This window comes from Lissotriton vulgaris, chromosome 12 (genome assembly GCF_964263255.1).
Source record: "Lissotriton vulgaris chromosome 12, aLisVul1.2, whole genome shotgun sequence".
Classification (NCBI taxonomy): Eukaryota; Metazoa; Chordata; class Amphibia; order Caudata; family Salamandridae; genus Lissotriton; species Lissotriton vulgaris.
The window spans coordinates 110375110-110387597 of NC_141700.1; the positions used below are offsets into that span (position 1 = coordinate 110375110).

Here is a 12488-nt window from a genome sequence, read left to right on the forward strand (position 1 = left end):
CCGATGAATAGGCTGTGAGTGACATTTTCTCTGGAGTTGCTTGGAAGCCATTTGAAGCGCTTCCTCAACGTCTTAAAATTGTTGATACAGGATGCAGTGATGACAATGACTTGTACGGTCTTGACAAGTTTGATGGCAAAGATTATTTCGAGATTCCTGGAGTGGATGCTGGGTGTGGGTCGGAGTTCGGCTGGATCCTACGGCAAGGTGTTCTTGCCCAAGGTCATTATTTCTGTATTGTCGTGGTGAGCTGGAGACAGTTGGGGTTCATACAGTTGACGACTTCGATCATGTAGGCGGTGAACTTGTTTCTAGTACTCGAGGTCTTGTCCAAGAGTAAGAGCATGAGTTTATGTTGTCGGCATAGGAGAGGATGTTGATGTTGTGTGCGGATAACGTTGGCCAAAGGATCATGTATGTGTTGAAGAGGGTGGGGCTGAGTGATGTGTACACTTCCTCCGAGTGATAGGGTTTTAGTGGCTGTATTCATGTGAAGTGTTGCAAACACATGAGAGGGGGAAGGATGAGGGCCAAAGTAAATAAGCAAGGAGTGGGGAAAAGAGTGTATGCTTTAATTTCACTGATTGTTCTTCATCCACGGGTACAAATACAAGTTACCTGAACCTGCGACTTACATTATGCGACTGGGAAGCCGCACACAAGTCTTACACACATCATGAAACACACTCTCTCTTTTCATGATGGTAGTAGAACAACCTGAGTGCTTACAAGCAAAACATCTCCCCAATACTCAAATGCAGTGAAACCTATCAAATCCTATATTAAAGTTTGCTACGTTGGAGTGCCTGGCTTCCTGGTTGGTGCTATTCTGTATTGTACACTATTCTTATTAAGTGAAGTTTGTCTTTCTCCTTGGACAAATCAAGTCTATTGAACATCACACAAGTTGCTGCATGAAGCACAATTACATTTGTTGATAACACAGTTTGTACCTGATGGACCTACTGTCCCTACAGGAAGTGGGAGCGTACATGTCCTCCCTTCGGCAGCAGGACTGGAGGTTGTCTCTTTTACAGCAGATTTCTCCTGTGTATATCTCTCAGCAGGCTCCCAAGGTTTTCTCTCCAACTGGTTGGAGTGACCAGGCTCGCAGGTTACCAATGGAATCACTAACGGCTCAGGCTGTTCCTCACCCTGGTTTTTTGCTTCTGTCCTGAAAAAAAATGTTGGTCTCTTGAGACAAGTATTTGTTGCACATGTATATGCATTTATAAACCACAAACCAATCTGGGGAGTGCAAACATGCTCTAATTCTGCAGTGGTTGTGAATCAATTCTACAAAGCGTACATCAAGTAGGGTTTTAAATACATTTTTTACATTAAACCATTGCGTTACACATTTATAATTTGATTTTAAACGATTTAAACAAAATCACACAACTATTGTCGAAGTGGCAAAGCGAGTTTAGAAGCAACAGCTCCTATGGGTTTCCTCATTGGCTAGTATTGGACACATTGCACAGCTCCAATAATGGTGTGATGGTATGGCAGACCCGAGGCATGCACAGTTAAGAGGTGCAGGAAAAGGTGATCTTTTTTTCCACTCACTGCTCTTCAATGACTTCCTCTAATGCTCATGTAACATCATACGTGATCCTTCGAAAAGGAACAGCAACGTTCCCTTGGAAACCAAATGTAGCTTCTGTTCTCTTCAATCAGTGCGTGGAACTGCTGGAGCTTTTGAAGGCAGCATTAAGCGTTACCATCGACCATTATTCTTATCCCCCCCATCATCAATTAATCAATCAGTAGGTTTGTAGAGCACTTCTTGTCACTCTTGAGGGTATCCAGGCACTGGCAGGGTCCAGTTGGTTAGCCGAATAGTCGGGTCTTCAGGAGCTCTGAAAGAGATGGGGAGGTCCATAGATTAAAGGGTAGCTTGTTCCATGTCTACGCTGCTAGGTAGGAGAAGGAGCGACCTCCGCATCTGCTACGTCGGATGTGGGGGGTGAGGGTTAGAGAAAGGGATGCAGAGGTGTCTGGTGGACTGATGGAAGTTCAGCCCGTGATTCAAGTAGGGGACTCCGCAGTTGTGTTGGGCCTTGTATGCATGGGTTAGGACCTTGAGGACATCAGACAATGAAAATATCATTGACCTAATGAGAGATTTGAAGAAAATGTTATGCAAACAAGGTGAGATAAAATAACTTGTCCCAACACTCCTCCAAATTTTACCTCTCAAAGTATCCAAAGTCAACTCGGCAACTCATTTTTATTTTTTATCCCTGTAAAATTTCAAGTTTTATCCCACCGTTGAAGTATGTGCAAAAAGTTATGAAACTGGCAAACAACAAACTGGTCAAAATTTCTGGGTTGCAGGATACCCACAAGAACTGGGCATTGGGACAAAAGTTCTTTGTATAGATTGAGAAAGGTTTGTCATCTCTTTTCAGGCACATCATGGGTTTTCCTCCCCAAATCTTGACACTCTTCAAGTCCATTGAAGGTACTCCATATTTTTTGTGTTACTTGTCTGAAAAGCCATGCTCTAATGACAGTGGGTACTCAAAAAGAACAACACAAACCGGCTGAGGATAGCTACTGCCACTTTTATCAAGGCAAAGAGGTGATCAGCACTGCTGTCAGTAGAATTGCGTTTTAGGAACACAGGTCTTTTTACCTGTACCCACAAAGAAAGCTACCCCCTGACTCTCACTTAAATGCCCCTAGATTGCTAGACAACTGCGGTTTTTGACATTCAAGTTGCTGCAGGTTACAGGTGCGTTTTGGGTATGCATGCTTTACGAAAAATAAATGAATGGTGGTGTTCATGGACTCAGTGGCTAGGTTATCACAAAATGATAGTTACATAGACTACCCTTGTTTGAGGAGACCGCAACAGACTACATGTCGCTCCTTCTCAAAACCTGTCATACTTGATGGGAGGCAGCTGAAGATCCATTCCCACACCTTTCTTCTTTGTAAGATTCCCTGTTACTGCAAACCTTGCACCAAGCAGAAATTTGCTTTTTACTTGTGCTACCAAGTTGGAAAATGTCCCCCACCCCTTCAGTCAGTCTGGACATTGAGGAAGCCCAGGGACCAAATATGAATTGCAGGAAGACCGTAATCCTGTGATAAGAGGACCTGAGAAGCCAGATGGGCCTGTAAGGAGAGGAGCTATCCTGGCACTAGACGGGCTGCAAAATGGCAGCTCTGCAAGATGATGAACAATGGAAGCAAAAATACACCAGTAAGAATATCCCTGCAACTCATCTGGCCAGGAAGAAGACAAAAGGCCACATACATCAATGCATGTATTGGGAGCCTCACAGATCTGTCCTGCATCTACCTAATGAGCCTGCCACATAAACAAAATGTGGCCATATCTGCTCCTGCCTAGTCCCAGAGGGGCCCAAAGGCTTCAAGAATTCACACCAGTCATGGAGGGTCTGGTTTAGAAAGTTGGAGCAGATGTCCTCATTCAAAAACGTCTGAACCATCTTTCAAGCCTATATGGTTCTCCAGAAAACATCACCATGTGTTGCTGAAATCTAATTGAGTAATTGATATATCAAAAGCTGGGAGTTTTATCTCTGCTCCAGGAGGCGCTTGCACCTTTTGTTTTTTTGCTTAAGTCAAATTTGTACGTTTCCTTCGTGTTTACTATTTCTTCACTGAAGACCCAGCACTGGCTAGAAGACTCTGAATAGGAGTTACTGTGTTATGTTGTAAATGTGTTTCTAACTCCTGCTGCCTCTATGCACAAGAGCTAATTCATCAACCTCGCTACCTCTGCATAAGCAAGTGCCAACTGAAACCTTGGTCATCCCAATAGAGTATAGCACTACTGGTAGCCCTGGAACACTGGTGACAAATGGAAGATCTAACAAACAATACTTCTTCGAAACCACAGGCTGCACCAGGACCTCAAAAACAGACTTAACGGCCCAAATTGATCCATCAGTTCAAACCAACAATTGGGGAGCAGAGACTGAAGAATAGGCCCCAGATGCATGTTTAAACCACATTCTAGACAAACAAGTAAGTTGTAGAGTTGCCACGAATATCTCAGAATGGAGGCTACCTGCCTCATCTCAGTGGTGCATGTGAATCACAGGAACAGTCCTAGAAAAGGTTCCACAGAGACTAGCTGGGATTCACAGTTCTTTTTGATGCTGGGCAGCTTGAATGATGGGACGGTCTCCAGGTAGGCTTTGGTCTGGTTGGTGAAAGATGTGCTGCTGGCCTGGATGACAAGAGCACTTGTCATCCAAGCCAGCAGCACATCTTTCACCAACGGTGAGTACAGCTTACGTTTATCTGCAGCAGGTAACGGCAGAAGAGCTTCCTCCCATGTAGAGGCTTGTTTCCAGAATTCATCATGTTCCTGATTAGACGTCCCTGTGTGCAGGAAGAGCATAGCTTCCGTGACCTACACAATTATAACCCGTTGGGTCAAAGGACCCAGGCTTCATTTAAAATGGAGGGCGCGGATTCGAAAGTAGGGCCAATCAACAGGCCTGCCAGTTCAAAACCCTGGCTAAGAAGAGCATATCTTGCCAGACTTTTTGCACAAAAAAGGAGTAGGCAAAAGGCCCCACATGGTAAAAGGAAAGTACATTTCAAGGGTGATAGTTTGCAGTTCTCAAGTCAGGTCAATGTGATTGCCAGCAGGAATAATTTGGGATGCAACTTAAGGCAGGAGGGTATATATCGAAGAAGGGAATTTCCGGACTTCCCAGTAAGAAGCAGCTGGTTTCTTTCCGCGTTAACAGGCAGAGACGCCAAAAGCAGAAAAGCAACACAGACTGTCGATCCTCTGATCTGCAGGGAACAAATGTGGATTCCCTAGACTTGTCCAGACAGGCTGGGTGTTTCTTGTACAACATCTTCATTGGAAAAGAACATGATGGAATACCTGCCTTAAAGGGGACATCTGGTTATACAGCCAACTGATAAAGCTACTATTATTTTATCTCCGGCTTCCACTGTGTGATTGAAATCTGCTTTTTCCCAAGCGAAAGGAGGTACCTAATTAGAAGGGCCAAATTTCTTTTTGGGCAGGCCTTGTTCAAAGACAGTTGGCTTTTTAGTGACATTTGATGCCCTTTGCTAATTCAGGGTGTATGTTTAACACATCTTCCACCGGTATAGCCTCACAGCGGACAGCCTCGTTGCTCTGCGCAAGTCCAGCATATGCAGGGATGTGGGCGGGGTCCTACGGAACAGTTTCCGATCGACTTGTGTGTTTTCGCCTTCTCCTTAGCTGCATCCATTGCTTCCTAGTGTCACCCTTTCCCCTAAAGCCAGTCTTTTTCTGTTCCCCACCAAGCCTTTGTCTGCGACACATGAGCCTGTGTCTACGGCACCCTTCCCACCAAGGGCATGCAAACCCCAGTCCATATGTGTCCCAGTCCAAACAATGTACTCTAATTCAAGATCTAGCCAATCCTTATCCCTTATCCAAGAGTCTTTGTACTCTGGTCATAGTGGTCATTCTCCCCTGGTCCAGCGCCCCCGGTCTCCAGGCCCACTGGTCATGCTCCACTGGACCAGCAATGATGCCTGTAGAACTCCATTCTATCAAGGCCATGTGGCCTTTAAACATGTTCTATTGAACTAACTAGTCTAGCTTTAACCTTTTAAAATCCATTGACTCTTTTTCTGGAACCACACAAGGTTTAGAAACTTACAGGGACTCTACCTGTTCCTCCCGGAGCAGCTGGTGTAGGGAGCAGCTTTCAGCAAAGCGTGGTGGGTGATTTTCCTGGTCTGGGTTAGCAAAGGGGCTGGTCCTGTATCAGGCTGTAGAAAAAATAAGCTATATAAGTTTTGAGATTAGCAGGACTGCTAGATTGTGCCCAAGTGCCAAAATAATTGAAATTACAAATCAAGAGTGGAAGGATACAATGGCATTAATTAAACTTTGTATCAGTAATCCTGTCCCTTATATTTACCTGAGAGACAACGTTAGGGTCAAACAGTATAAAACTTCCATCATGAAATGCTTCAATACCAGCACCATTTAGAAACACTGACATCCACAGCAAAGTTTTTGAGTGAAAGCACAAGCAGGTGATGCTTTTACTGGACAGGAACAGTGTCTCATAACCTCGAGTGGCCCTGGGCCATGTAGTTGTTTAGAGCGCATTCAAACGGGATCTAAAAACTTGGCTGTTCAACCAGGCCTTCTACTTTTATTGCCACTTCCAAGCAGCAAACGGTTCATACATGCATGCATGCATAATGCTAGCCTATTTGTCTAATAAAATCACAATTCTATATACAGTGCAAATTCTGAGAATCGTCATTTCCTTCTGCTCTTGACCGTTGGTTTTTCGACCTTAGCAGCAAGACACTCATACCAGTAGCCGTACACTCTATAAAAACCATAAACTATATATTTTTTTCTTATGTACAGAATGTGTCCCATTGCCTAGAATGACGTAGGAACCTTAGCTTCATTAACAGCATCCATGTCCCACCTTCTGGCCGGTCTCTTCCGCTCTCACGAAGTCTTCATGCCTTCGTTTCTGTATCTCATTCGCTAGCTCTCGCTTCTTTCCATAGTGTTTCTGTAAACCTGCGAAGAAAATATCATCAGAGAGGCTCAAGCAATGCGCCATGGCTGGAAGGTGGGACTTATGGTGTCATGGGAGAGGGGGATGTTGTGGGAAGAGCATAGCCATGGGCGAGTGTGCAGTGGGGAGTGGAGCGTCCTAGGCCAACGCTGGTGAAGGAAGCTGAGTGATATATCTCAGCCCAGGGAGGAATGACACACTGTGGCATGTTCTTACTGGCAAAAGTAACAATGCCACATCCACGAGTCTGTCGAACGAGTAAAACGCCATGAGCCATTGGTGCAGAATAAAAGAAGTGCGCCATGTTCCACAGCCTCTGAGACAAGTGTAGAGGACCACCTGGCAAGGCCAGGGAGAGAAGCGCAGTGCAGCTGCTTGTGATGCAGGAGGAGTACCAGCTGCCTGGGCGAGAAGCGTAATGCAGTTGCCGGCACAGCAGGCAGAGTGCCAGCTGGCAAGGCCAGGGAGAGAAGCGGAGTGCAGCTGCTTGTGATACAGGAGGAGTACCAGCGGCCCGGGGGAGAAACGCAATGAAGCTGCCTGCGCCGCAGGCAGAGTGCCAGCTGGCAAGGCCAGGGAGAGAAGCGCAGTGCAGCTGCTTGCAAGGCAGGCGGAGCGCCAGCTGCCAAGGCTACGGCGAGAAGTGCAGTGCAGCTGCTTGCGAGGCAGACGGAGTACCAGCTGTAAGGGTTGGATTGGGAATGAAAATCGGACTGGGCCCGCAAAACAAAACGGCCCACATTGGCATAAACACTCCTCATATCACTGCTTTGGTGTAATCTTATAAAAAAACTTTAGAGGGGAAGGGGGGGTTGGGGGGGGGGGGGGGTAAAAAAATACACGCGTTAGTTAAGGTGAAACAAGTGAGGCCACTTCTACTCAGGCCCCCTGCCCCGATCAGTATGTGTACACATTAATGGGCCGGCCAGCGAGACAAACGGAGGTAATGATCGCCCATCCACCTCTAGAAAGGCCACTCAGACACCCACTGGGCCGCTGACTGTATCAGAACAACAGAGACAGCGCCCAAATAGCCTGCACAAAAAAGCAGCCCACAGCACAACTCGGACACCGGCTCCTCGGGCATTCCAGCTGCCAAGGCCAGGGAGAAAAGCGCAGTGCAGCTGCTTGCGATGCAGGTATAGTGCCAGTTGCCAGAGCGAGAAGCACAATGCAACTGCTTGGGCGGCAGGCAGAGTGCCAGCTGGCAAGGCTAGGGCGGTAAGTGCAGTGGCACTGCTTGTGAGGCAGGCAGAGTACCAGCTGCCAAGGCCAGGGAGAGAAGCGCAGTGCAGCTGCTTGCTAGGCAGAAGGAGTACCAGCTCCTAGGCCGGGAAGAGAAGTGCAGTGCAGCTGCTTCTGAGGCAGATGGTGTGCCTGCTGCCAAGGCCAGGGAGAGAAGCACAGTGCAGCAGCCTGCGAGGTAGGCGGAGTGCCAGCTGCCAAGACCAGGAAGAAAAGCGCAGTGCAGCTGCTTGCGATGCAGGCATAGTGCCAGTTCCCAGAGCGAGAAGCACAATGCAACTGCTTGGGCGGCAGGCAGAGTGCCAGCTGGCAAGGCTAGGGCGGTAAGTGCAGTGGCACCGCTTGTGAGGCAGGAAGAGTACCAGCTGCCAAGGCCAGGAAGAAAAGCGCAGTGCAGCTGCTTGCGAGGCAGGCGGAGTGCCAGCTGCTAAGGCCAGGGAGAGATGCGCAATGCACCTGCTTACGCGGCAGGCAGAGTGCCAAGGCCATGGAGAGAAGTGCAGTGAAGCTGCTTGCGAGGCTGCTTGCGAGGCAGGCAGAGTGCTAGCTGCTTGGCCACAGTCCGCTGCTTGCGAGGCAGGAGGGGTGCCACCTGTCCAGCAGAGCTGGATCACCTCAAATCCTAGCCCTCAGGTTGACTGGTCTTTTGATACCTGCCAGAAGAACCCCTAGGGCTGTGGTCAGCACGAATGCACATATGGAGAGAGAAAAGGACAGGGAGCTGTAGGGCCAGGGTAGGATTGCACAATACACTTCTGCTTGTAGTTATCAATCTATAAAAGTGGGATTTCTGCAAAGAAAATATATATATGCAAACAGCTTCAAGTTGGTGAATTTCTCTAGGGGTTTAAACTCCTGTTTACAAATATATGGGAGGAGTGAAGGCAGGAGAATGGAAGGTCCTAAGCATATCATCTGACAGGTGGAGGTGCCCACCAGAAAACAATCATCACTGCCCAACCAAACAACATTGTAAAATGTTCTGCAGGAAGGGACAGGGACACCCTATGACAGGGGGGTGGAATTTTTGTAAAACTGTACTTGTCCAAGGGACAAAGGGGTACAATAATCTTCTAGCCCTGTAAAGAAATCCACTTGTCCAACGTACTCTATAAAACTAAAAGATATAAGGACTAACAAGAACTGATTACTAGTCCACTATAAAAGCCAAAGTAAACTTGATCACCTCTGCCTCTTTGCCCTTGCAAACTCTCTTATTATAAAGTATTATCTTCCACACTGTTTTCTTGATATCAGCAGTAAAACATTTGCCTTTCCAATAACTTGCCATACGGCCCATACCAATTCCACATCTTCATCATAGGGTTCATCACCCATCTGTTCTCTTTGCTCACAAGGCAATCACACACTTACTGCTAAAGTACACCACTTCCCTACTACACATATACCTTCACACTAAATTCATTGGAATGAATATTCGTCTCACTATCCATCCCATGACCACCTCTCCACTCCCTCATCATAGGCTGTGTATCCCTTGTACATTTTACAGCAGGTTCTCCTCCACTCTCAGAAGAGGTTTTTTCCCCCTCCAGTTTCACCATAGGCTTCATCACTTCCAAACCCCTCTCTCGTCTACTGCTGCTACCTTGCCTATGTTCATCACATTCTGCCGCCCAATGGGGGTGTACTCATCTAAGGGCTCTGAGCAACCCATTTACCTAAGCAGCCCACTTTGCTTCCTGCCTTCCAGCACAGCCATGCCAACTGCCCCCATAGTAACACTAGTAGTAAAGACATGTAAAGAGCAGCACAGGTCGAGGCATTTGCAAGTAGACACTTTTTGTGCCCAGTGTATTGATGGCAACACAGTAATGGCAAAGCAAATGTATCGGTTTCAGAAGGGCAATAGAAGGGAGTGGCGTGGAGCACAATGACTGGCCATGGAGGAAGGAGTCATAATTGAGAAGCCTGGACAGTACAGTTCTGAGAGTGGATATTTCAATAGCATAATACCCAAATCAATGAAGGGAATGTCATGAGACTTACAGATAGCACTGAGGCAGACCTCAAGGGGGGAGGCTGGATTGAGGTGGAGAGAACAGACGCCTGAGCTGGGAATTATTGAAAGAATTACCAGGCAATATTCAAGAGAGGGGGCTGGCCAGGTATTAGGATAAGGATACCTGGAGAGGCCTGCCGCAAGATCCAAGGACTACATTGAGGAAGAATTGAGACAGAAGGGACCTAGTACTAAGAAAAGGCACACAGGTTCTGAAGGGAACCTTGGTGAATTCAAGGGCAAAAACAACAAAGGATGTTGTAGGGAAACGAGGCTGGCAAGAGAAATATAAAGGCAGCCAAACCATGGTGTCTAGTAAATAGAAGGTCAGATAATCTTAGGACAGAGGGAGAGCAGGTGACTTGATGACAGCACAAAGAAAGCAACCAGAGTTGTTTAGGCATAATCAGCAAATTGGCCATATGGCTTAGTGGGTTAAGATTTACTCCAGACAACTGCTGTTGTCTGCTCACTACTAGTTCAGATTCTGGCAATACTTTTTGCTTTCCCTCCATTTAAGGATATCAAATTGAGTACTATTATGTAAACAATAATCTCTATAATTTATAGTGCTAAAAACAGAAGATTATTAAGCACTATCAATAAAACCACATTTTAGGGAGGAATGGACTGCAGAAACAGAGGAATAGGTATAGGAAAAGTCAACAGTGATACAAAATAAAGTGGAAACTTTGCTGAAAGAGAAAAAGCTGGGTCAAGATCAGAGGGAGAAGTAATAGAGGACATAGGTCAGATAAGCACTGATAAATCCCCTCTGGTGATTAGCAGCGCTGTACAAACTAACCCTAAATAAAATAATGTTAGCCAGATGAAGAGCAGATAAGTAGCCTGGAGGACATAGGGGGTGATGAGAGCTTTTGCTTGTGATCCAGTGAGGAAAGGTAGGCTATAGAAGAGGCAAAGTCAGAAAAGCAAATGTCTTTGTGAGCCAAAACTCCCTGCTCTTAACTTGTATGGTCATGAGCAGTTCTGAAATTGGAAAAACCTTACCTGGGAACCTTCAAATTACGGTTTTCAAAGTGGGCGACAAAAAGAGGATGAAATCACACGGGGCCGAGCCCTGAAAACCGTTCAACTTGTACATTTTTTTTTAAACTGGCACAAAAAAATGCCACTAAGGGGAAACATGACAGAAAATCTGTTTAAAGCTTCATTGGTTGCAAAGTCTCTATTTTGAATATTGCATGGGGTCAAAGCACGTGCTGCAGCGAGCTCTGTGTGCCTGGTAAATCTCAGGGAATAATACTAACGGTAAGGAAACTCTGGTGGTTAAAGCAACTGCTGGAGAGATCTGTGTTTTGTTAAGTCAGTTTTGACGCATAAAGTGGTACAGAGGAGTAATGTGTCTCCTGCAAAGCACATCAGTTCACATGCAGATGGCAAATTATTATATTGTGTAGACAGGGAAGTGGGCCACTGTTTTATTACTTGCAGTTCATAATTTGCATTCTTTCTAATATAGCACAGTGAGCTATGAACCGGCATCAAACACCTGCATGTAAACTGCAAGATATAGATTGAGAACAAACATGGTTCTAAACCGTTATTATAAGGCTGCTAAAGTTTTTGGGAGCATTAATAATGGACCATCCCAGTCAAGGTTATATTTTAAACCCCTACTTTGTATTTCTACCAGCTATACAATCTTGGCATATAATCCCTACCCGTAAAAACTATTGGTGACTCCTACACCTTGAAACCTTCTTTGTCTTATGCCTCATCATGAACATTGATTTACACTACACATTTATATGACTAATAGTCAGTGTATAATGTGTGTGTGATGTAAAGCGCTCCGACACCCTACAGTGGGATGAGTAGCGCTATGAAAGTATTACATTAAAAAACAAGGAATTGCTATTTAAATTGTTATTCATGTAAATACTCATACGTACTTATACATCAGACATTTTTACAGTGCATGCGTATGTTACATATAGGAGTTGCAGAAAATCAAAAACTAGCCTCCAAATTGTAGATTCTTTTAAATAAGTATTAACAAACTGTGTGCCTTTGTTTCCCCGTTACTTTGGCATTTAAGTAGGATCAAGATAGCATCCAGCCAGGATTATTCTGTAACAGAAAGAGGGCTGATGGCACTTTAAACGTTCTCTCAGTTTTGGGCTCAAGAAGGAAGAGAATATTAGAAACCCTGGCAGGGCAGCCTCCGCCATACATCCTTCTAAGGTCGCTGAATAGTATCCTATTAAGTAGTGGTAAAGTCTCTTTTTATAAGCTTGTGAAGAGCACAAGTGAAGGCTAAAGCACTATAGTATCAACAAGTACTGGCTAATAGGGGAGAACTAGTGAACGGCTGGGATACAGCACTATTGAATGTGGTGCTAAAAGTTCAGTGAGCGGTGGGATGAAGAGACAGGCTGGGCCCAAGCCACTGAAGGATTCCAAGCAGATATGGGGGTATTTGAGAACAGCCTGAGGTGGGAATTTGATTATGGTGTAGCATTAAGTAGAGGAGGTATTTAGAGAAAAGGATCCAAATACCTGAGAAAAGTGGAGGGAGAAGGAGCGTAGGTTAGATTACCAGCGTTTGGCCATGGGAGCCTGATAATCCCCATGAGAGTCTGGGCTCCGGCTCAGGATAAGTGAGCGTCGCATGGTGAAACACAAATCAAGCAGCTGATCAGTTAGGTTAC

The 12488-nt window shown here is 45.7% G+C and overlaps 1 protein-coding gene across 1 annotated transcript in view; it reads right to left on the reverse strand.

Annotated features, from left to right (window-relative positions):
* SCNM1 (sodium channel modifier 1) overlaps positions 1 to 12488 on the reverse strand; it is a 144483-nt gene that overhangs the window by 5493 nt on the left and 126502 nt on the right. Inside the window, exons 4-6 of the mRNA XM_086947428.1 lie at positions 6450 to 6547; positions 5669 to 5769; positions 954 to 1174 (exon numbers count right to left, since the gene is read on the reverse strand). Of these exons, the coding sequence (XP_086803554.1) occupies positions 954 to 1174; positions 5669 to 5769; positions 6450 to 6547 (420 nt within the window). The remainder of the gene's footprint in view (positions 1 to 953; positions 1175 to 5668; positions 5770 to 6449; positions 6548 to 12488) is intronic.